Source organism: Xyrauchen texanus, chromosome 39 (assembly GCF_025860055.1).
Source record: "Xyrauchen texanus isolate HMW12.3.18 chromosome 39, RBS_HiC_50CHRs, whole genome shotgun sequence".
NCBI classification, from domain to species: domain Eukaryota; kingdom Metazoa; phylum Chordata; class Actinopteri; order Cypriniformes; family Catostomidae; genus Xyrauchen; species Xyrauchen texanus.
The window spans coordinates 34,984,470-34,993,679 of NC_068314.1; the positions used below are offsets into that span (position 1 = coordinate 34,984,470).

The window sequence follows — 9,210 nt, forward strand, 5'->3', positions numbered from 1 at the left end:
CAGATGGTAGAGCGGGTCAGCTACCAATCGCAGGGTTGGTGGTTTGAATCCTGGCCCACACGGCTCCACATGCCGAAGTGTCCTTGGGCAAGACACTGAACCCCGAGTTGCTCCCAATGGCAGGCTAGTGCCTTGCATGGCAGCTCTGCCACCATTGGTGTATGAATGTGAATGTGAGTGCGGATGGGTGATTGTGGATGGGACACAGTGCAAAGCGCTTTGGTAACCTCTTAGGTTAATAAAAAAGTGCTATATAAGTAAGCAAAATTACATTGCAATATTTTTTTAACAGAAATCTAACAAACTATTAGTAGCATTTATGCTTTTAACATGGAAAAAATACTATTTGCTAATTTGGTAATGATTTTGGAAAAATGGTTCATTGGCGCCACCGCCAATGAGTGGTGGTGGCGTAGTGGGCTAAGCGCATAACTTGTAATCAGAAGGTTGCTGGTTTGATCCCCACAGCCACCACCATTGTGTCCTTGAGCAAGCCACTTAACTCCAGGTTGCTCTGGGGTGATTGTCCCTGTAATAAGTGCACTGTAAGTCGCTTTGAATAAAAGCATCTGCCAAATGCATAAATGTAGATGTAAGAAAAGAACTGTATCCAAAGGCAAAACAAGCTTATTTTTCCAACCGCATTTGCAATTTTTCTTTTTCTTGTTTTAATCATAGACTCCAAAGACATACTTATTCTCAAGTAATTATTAGACTTTTGATAATTAGAAAATTATTTTTGCAGTTCATGTTTCTTCTGTGGAACACAAAAGATGTTGGTCTGAATGTTAACCTCAGTCAACATTCACTTCCATTGCATATTTTTTCCATGCAATAACAGTAAAAGTTCCACAGAAGATAGAAAGTCATTTGGGTTACATAGAAAACATGAGGAAATATTTTTTTTTTCCCCTTTAATTTTTAAGTGAACTCTCTGTAAAATCAATTCATAGTTTTGCTGTATATGATGTTTAACGATTAAAGATGTGGTAAAATATATTTTTTTGAAGATCTGGGAAAGGCTGTTATTTAAATATCCTGACTATCAAAATGATAAGCAACTTCTTAATAAAGAATTCAGAAATCATTAGTGTAAAATGGAAAACAAGTGGGAAAATAAGATTGTAAAAACAGGAGAGCTGCAAAGGGAAACGACCAAGAACAAAAATCCTCAACAATGATTGGTTGGTTGCAAATTAGATGCAATAAAAATAAACGGTGACCAATATTCTGTCTAACATCTTCAATTGTTTTCCAAGACAGAAAGAAAGACTGGAAGATGATACTGTTTGATTAGAACAAGGGTGATGGGCCAAAGACCTTTCATGATTCATGATTGATGAATCTGCATAATTTACATTCTTGTTAGTGTGCGACTAAATCAGAAGAATATGTAGATTACACTTTGAATTGTGAAATAATTATTTGCTGGACAATTACAAAGTTTATCACTTTGCACCAAGCACACATTTTGGTTAAAAAGTGTTTAAAAAAAAAATAACACTTACGAAATCTCATCATTCTGGAACTCCAAGACTCCATGGGTATCTTCAAAGTCCTCTCCTCCACCTTTTGCTGTGCCTTCAATGGTTTTATAGGGGACAACAACTACTCCACGAGCCCCAGAAGTGCGCACCACCTTCACCTCCATCATACCAATGCTTTCACTGACATGAATCATTGATTCCTCAAATGTGAAGGTGCCAGCATGGTCATCATCAAATATAGTCACAGTAGCTGTGGAGGGAAGGCCAAGACCGGCTAATATCTCCAGATGATTGACGCATGTGTTCCCATTGTCCGTTCCTTCAGATATGACCTTGACATTGCTGAGATGGACCAAGAAGTGTTCATCTTCTTCGAAAATGTCATCGTCAATAATGTCCACTCGGATCTCCTTTTCAGTCTCGCCTGGTTTGAAGACTACAACACCCTCAGTGAACTGGTAATCAGAGCCTGCATTGGCGGTGCCATCCACAGTGTGGTAATCCACCGCCACGGTGCTCGTCAAGTCGCCGCCACGTCGTACCACATTCAATGCTACACTTCCGCAGTTCTCAAGACACTGATATGTGCCGGGGTCAAAGAAGATCTTGGAAAAAATATCGTTATCAGAAACTTCCGAGCGAAGATCGTGGACGCCAAGCGCTTTCCTGGCTTGGTCTGCAGCATGCTTCTTGAGAATATTTCCAGCACCAGTCATAAGCCTGGTTGCCTGACAGCGGTAAAATGCACGACTCTTCTGTTGCTGGCTGAGGAATTGATAGTTGGCGAGTTCGATCAGCTGCTCCATCTCTTTATCTGGATGCTTTTGTTTCAATCCCTTCAAAATCCTGGCCATTTCTCTTCTAGCCTCTTCCTCATCCATGTCTTTTTCTTCAATATCCACTGTGCCGTATAAGAATTCCTCACCAGGAGAGTTAAGCATCCCGCCGTCCATTTTGATATTGGCATTCAACTGCAGCTCTGGCTCACCTTCTGTCTCAATGATCATTCCTCTTTGTTTTCCTACTCTGTACCGTTTGTATACATACTTGTAGAAGAGAAGTCTGCGGTCAGCAACCCAAGCTAACAGGACACAAATCGGAAAGAAGAAGAGAGTGAGGAGGCTTTCCCAGATCTCCACGATACCTGGAGAAATCACCGCCAGGATCAGATATAGCCAAATATACGCAAAGACACTCCAAGTGGCCGTGACGAAGAACACCCTCAGGTGCTTGACCTTCCGATGCTCTCCTTCTGGTACTACGGAGACACAGAGTCCAATGATGACAAACATGTTAAAAGCTGCACTTCCAACGATGGTGTTTGGGCCCAGCTCGCCTGCTTCAAAGTTGTGCCCACACACTTCAACCACGGAAAGCAAAATCTCTGGGGCTGACGAACCCAGAGCCATGAGGGTAAGATTAGAGACTGTTTCGTTCCATACACGAACAGTAGTGGTTGTGGATTCACCGTTGGGCTTCTTGATGGTGATTACTTTCTCCTGGGATGTGATGACCTCAATGGAAGCCATGAAGCGGTCTGCGATGATGGACACCCCCAGGAACATGTAGAGCATACTGACAAAATACACAGTGGCTCTGGCCATCTTGTCTCCAAAGGATGGGTTCTTTGGTGTCCACATTGGGAAAATCACCCCTTCTTTGCACTCAAAACTACCACCACATGTCTCAGGCAGAGAAGTTTCATTAGGAGATGCGTCTGTATCCAAACTCGATTTGGAGCTGCCTCCAGCGGCTGGCGTGAGCTCGTGAGAAAAAATGGAGAGAAAGAAGCTGAGTTTGAGAGCGAGAGAAAAATAAGATGAAGTCCCAGATTGGCCCATGTTCCTGGTGAGGTATTTTGTTCCTGTTCTGCCTTACCCTGCAAGGAAACAAATAGAAAGGAGGATTGTTATGCAAGATGGTTGAGCAGAACACAAGACTACTACAAGAAGAGTGTGATTAAAATGTAGAATACTAGGAAGAGTGACCAAAACACAAAAAATGGCTAAACCAAAACCAGTTGCTTGTCTGTGCAAGCAGATTCCAGGGGGGATGGGGGGTGGGAGGCACCCCACCAATACTCAAAACAAGCAATTACACCCCCTCCCCCCTCCAATATTTATACAGTGATCAATGGAAACATGTAAGTTCTTCAGACTGTAACCCCCCCTCCAATGTTCAAGCCAAATCTAAGCCCTTGTATACCAGAAGCATTCAGAAAAACACACTTACACAGAAGATCGTAACCATTGTCTCTATTTATGAGCCACTTAATTAGTTTTACTTTATATGCCAATTAAACGAATAAAGACCAACATAATAATAAACAATAATAGGCAGGTGAAGAAAACACTTTAAAGGAATTTCACAGGTTCAATACAAGTTAAACTCAATTGACAACATTTGTTGCATAATGTTGATTACCAGAAAAATGTATTTCGACATTTCCCTCCTTTTTTGAAAAAAATGTTACAATGAGGCACTTACAGTGGAAGTCAATGGGGCCAACCGGTTAATGTTAAAATGCTCACTGTTTCAAAAGAATAGCCACAAGATGTAAACAACATGTGTGTAAACATGATTTTAGTGAGATAAAATCACTTACTAACATTTTCTGTGTAACGTTACATACATATAACAACTGTTAGTGTGATGTTAACGATTTAATCAACTTTACAGCTCAAATAATAGGCTATACACGATTTAACATAATATTTAAGTGCTTTATAAAATTATGATCTTCACATTTCTGCTTTTAAACCCTCCAAAATTTGGCCCCATTCACTTCCATTGTAAGAGCCTCACTGTAAAGCGGATTTCTGAGCCGAAATGATTTTTGGTGTTAATGTGTCACAAATGCTGTACATTGAGCTTAACTTGCATTGAACCCGGAATATTCTTTTGAGAAGTGTTTTTGGATGGAAAAATGTGCACAACTGATTTTGAACCTGACGACGCAGATATTTGTGCCTCAAAGATGATTAATCCGAGCAGATATTAACCAGACTGTCGCTTTTTACACTATTACTGAACCCAACTCATTAAAACATAGTCATATCTCTAAATAAAGCGCAAATAAACATTCAAATGTGTGTACCTTTCAATGCTTGTCTCCCCTCCGCCACATGTAGATGCAGCTGCGGTTGTGATGCTCGGAGATTGAATCAACCGGACCGTTTACCGGCTGCGCTCGTTCACTCTCATCTTCTACTAGTTTAATTATTCCCGTTGGGGGGAGCTGCGTCTGTGAGCAGTTTGTGGCGGATAGTTGCAAGCTACTTTTCCGAAGTGCTGTAACCATATATTCCCATTTCCATGCGGATTCATGCCTTACCGGAGGAGGGGGAGGCTCCGCTCGGACAGTGAGGTGGCATCATGCCAGTTCGCCCCATGAGATACTGAGAGAGCTGTGAATTCACTCTATGAATTGTATGGGTACACGTTGCATTATAGAGTAAATCCAGCTTTACACATATACGGATGATTACCAGAGTTATTCTACATGCAACTGTTGTAAAGTAGACAGAGATGCATTACATTATTAACACTAAATATAGGTCACATTCTTATTTTTATTTTTTTCATTTTAACTCTATGGACACTAACTGGATGGACACCAGTCTGGTGGTCCTCCATCCACACCTTGATTGACCTGGCTGTGTGACATGGAGCATTGTCCAGCTGGAAAAACCAATCCCCAGAGTCACGGGAACTTTGTCAGGGCAGAAGCAAGCAAGTTTTCTTCCAGGATAACCTTGTACCCTTGTACATGGCTTGATTCATGCATCCTTCACAAAGATGAATCTGCTCGATTCCAGCCTTGCTGAAGCACCCCCAGATCATCGCAGATCCTCCACCAAATTTCACAGTGGGTGAGAGACACTGTGGCTTGTAGGCCTCTCCAGGTCTCCATCTAACGGTGATGATCTGGGGGTGCTTCAGCAAGGCTGAAATCGAGAGGATTGCTTTTTCCAGCAGGACAATGCTCCATGCCACACAGCCAGGTAAATCAAGGTGTGGATGGAGGACCACCGGATCAAGACCCTGTCATGCTCAGCCCAATCTCCAGACCTGAACCCCCATTGAAAACCTCTGGAATGTGATCAAGAGGAAGATGGATGCCCACAAGCCATCAAAGAAAGCAGAGCTGCTTGAATTTTTGCACCAGGAGTGGCATAAAGTCGCCCAACAGCTATGTAAAAGACTGGCAGGGAGTATGCCAAGATGCATAAGAGCTGTGATTGAAAATCAGGGATATTCCGCCAAATATTGATTTCTTAACTCTGTGTTGTTTATAAATGAATATGAACTTGTTTGCATTATTTGAGGTCTGAAAATGCTGCATCTTTTTGGTTATTTTGACCAGTTGTCATTTTCTGCAAATAAATGCTTAGTGGAAAAAAAAAAAAATTTATTATTTAAAAAGTGTGCTGAAGTTATTTCATATATTATTAGCAGAATTTTTTTATTTTATATAGGTACATACTGTATATACTATATAGTAAAATGAATAGCAGCATTCCTGATATTGAACAGCAACTGTGGAAAAGACACTTTTGTGCCCTGCCTTGTATTATGCCATGCCAGATCACATTTGCTATGTGATGTGTCTGGCAGCATTATGCCAATCTGACCTGAAGGGCATCCATTCATTTGAATGATGTGTCTTATTGTGGCAATGGTTCCCAAGAGGGAAACAATGCAGATGTAAACTAGTGGAAATGCACAATGCGTGCATACAGTAGAGGCTGCCTTGCATGATTCTGTATGGAATAGTTTTTAGTTTTTTTCGTCCCTCCTTTTCTTTAAAAATGCAAAAATCAAGGTTAAAGTGAGACACTTACAATTGAAGTGAATGTGGGCCAATTTGTTGAGGTTTAAATGTGAATCTGGAATATTCCTTTTAACCGAAAGTTTGTGGGTCCAAAAGTCTGAGACAGTCTGAAAAGATGCTCTCTCTAGAACATTCTCAAATCATCCTGGAATAATGCATGCAGGCACCAAATACTAAGAAATCATGAAATTGTTTAATCCAACTTTTTACGCAAATTCTTATCATTGTAATATAATTTGTAATGTAAAAACAAAACCAAATTAAATTAGAAAGAGGCAAAATAGAAGCATATTCACTTGTGGTTTCTGACAATTGGACCCTACTGTATAAGAGCTGTTCATTCCTTACATGTTAGGGCTTCAGAATGACAGCAACGATGCAAACACCCCTCGTTTCAGCCACAGCACATCTCAAATGTCCTTGTTTAGAACAAACACGAAATGTTCGAATGCATCTTGGCGTGAACTTGACATCTTGAGGCTTTCGGTGTTTTGGGCTGCTTTCGCCTCAAATAGCTTCAAAGCCTGAGCTCACCACTGACTCAGTGAGGTGTCTTGTTCCCCCTGTAAGACGACTATTTCAGCTCATAATTCCACAGACATGCCAGCCTCTCACGCCTGACCTGGCTGACAAAACCTCTCCACCGTAAATCAAGTGAATAAATAAGCAGGAACATGTTGTCAGTTGCTCTTGGCCAGTCAGTCGATGCAGTCATGACTTGGAAGTCTAGACTCCCTCACTCTCTCGTCTCATTAACGTGAAGCCATGAGGTCAAAATCAGTACGAATGACATGCAATTTACTTTCCAAGTCAACAAAAATGGCACGGTGCAGCTTTTTCCTGCAAGAAAGCTCCTTTTTCAATAGTTCTTTCTTTAAAGGTATAATCCAGGTACAATACAAGTTCAGCTCAATTGACAGCATTTTTAGCATAATGTTGATTGTTTCTTTGAAAAAAAGCAAAAATCTGGGTTACAGTGAAGCACTTACAATGGAAATAAATGGGGCCAACCATAAACGTTCAAATATCCACAGTTTCAATGTTAACATAACTTTAGTAACTTATTAACCGCATCTGTGTAAAATTATAGCCAAGTTTGCAACTTCGTTGCCATGGCAACCTAACGCCATAAACCTTAAATCTCTGTGTGACAGGGTGGACGGTGGGTCCGGGTCAGTATTTTACACACCTGGCCCCTTATCAGGCTAAACAAGCATCCGAGAGGGATAAAAGCTGACTGCGGATGATGGTGCGACAAAGAGAGAACGTTTACAGGCAGCTGTCCATCCTATGTGTGTTTGTGTCTTTTGGTTTTAGTTCTTTATTAAAAATATTATTTAAATTGTCAAGCCGGTTCTCGCCTCCTCCTTTCCATTGAGCTCCTTTACACTGGTGCTGAAACCCAGGAAGGAGGAGGGATACGCCGTAGTGGAGTTCTCGCCGCTACTATCCACCCCAACGGAGCAGCCGCAGCCATCTGCCAGGGGACGGAGGAGACCAGCTGCCTGGAAGCAGAGGAACAGCCATCGACCACGAGGGGAGAAGGGGCTCCTAACCGACCGACTGGAGTGGTCAGGGCCACTGCCAGGGGCGGAGGAGACCCCTACCAGCCGCTGAAATGCAACGGGGTCTGAGACCGCTGACCGCAAGCGGGGAGGGGCCCACTGCCGACCGCCTGGAGTGGAAGAACCGCTGCCAGGGGCGGGGGAGACTCCTTCTTTTCCCAGAGAATGCGGAGGGGCATTCCTTTACTTCAGGGGCTGGCGGACTGCCTCCGATCCGCACGGGGAGGTGCGGCCGTCGTCCGTTAGAGGGTGGAGGAGTGGCCGAGGACCAAGCTACGGCGTATCGGAGAACCTTGTTTTTTTTTCTCTCTCCCATTGCCGTGCCGCGTTGGCCTTTTCCCTCTCTTATATTGTACAGTTTTTTGTTGGGGGTTACTGCACTGTTACAGGGAGTACCCCCCTATTTTTCATTATTGTTTCCCTCCCCCTGTCCCCTCCCAGTTTCAGGAAGGCGGGAATGACCTGCCGGCAGATGAGGCATAATGCACGCCCTCCCCCAGGAAAAGAGGGAGGTGTCGTCATGCCGGGTGATCCCCGGCCTGAGAGAACGTGGGAGGGATGTGACAGGGCGGAGGGCGGGGCCGGGTCGTGCTAATCAAGCATCCGAGAGGGATAAAGGCCGACTGTGGAAGGTGGTGCAACAGAGAGAGAACGTTTAGGGGCAGCTGACCATCATGTGTGTTTGTGTCTTTTGGTTTTAGTTCTTTATTAAAAATATTATTTATATTTTCAAGCTGATTCTCGTCTCCTCCTTTCCATTAATTCCCTTTACACTCAGAAACGACTATAAAAACTGTGATTTAAACAACTTTGCAGCTCATATAATACATGAGTTTTAACTGAAGAATTAATGTAAGTCCTTTAACGAAATTATAAGCATCACATTTCTGCCTTTAAACCCTCCAAAAATTGGCCTCATTCACTTCCATTGTAAATGCCTCACTGTAACCTCGATTTTTGTATACAGGCTCATTGAAGAGGTCAGAAATGCCCTTTATCGCTGCATGCCAGTCCACATTTAGCACTGAATAGGAGCAAACTGAAACAAAATACTTAGAAACGTATGCATTAATGCAATTGATGTCACTTAAAGTTTCCTGAACAATCAAGTTGTTGACACAGTTTACACAAACCTTCCAATTGGTGTTTCATCCAATAAAATATTGTTTAAATACAATTTTGCCTACCAAAGAGCCCCTTGAAACAAACAAGCCTGTGGACTCACCTTTGTATTCCATGTTGTGCAGCCAGAGAGTGTCTAGGAAGAGAGTTGTGTCCAATAACCTGTCTAAATTGAACAGAAACAGGTGCTGTTCCTGGCCCG

The 9,210-nt window shown here is 42.6% G+C and overlaps 1 protein-coding gene across 7 annotated transcripts in view; it reads right to left on the reverse strand.

Annotated features, from left to right (window-relative positions):
* LOC127632799 (sodium/calcium exchanger 1-like) overlaps positions 1 to 9,210 on the reverse strand; it is a 48,248-nt gene extending 39,038 nt beyond the window's left edge. For 4 of the 7 annotated variants that reach the window (XM_052111578.1, XM_052111577.1, XM_052111576.1 and 1 more), the window contains exons 1-2: positions 4,585 to 4,739; positions 1,509 to 3,366 (exon numbers count right to left, since the gene is read on the reverse strand). In XM_052111578.1, coding sequence (XP_051967538.1) covers positions 1,509 to 3,328 — 1,820 coding nt within the window. In that variant the 5' untranslated portion in view covers positions 3,329 to 3,366; positions 4,585 to 4,739. Of the gene's footprint in view, positions 1 to 1,508; positions 3,367 to 4,584; positions 4,740 to 6,669; positions 6,687 to 9,111 lie in introns of those variants that run through there. The other 3 variants (XM_052111574.1, XM_052111575.1, XM_052111579.1) reach the window with 3 other exon arrangements.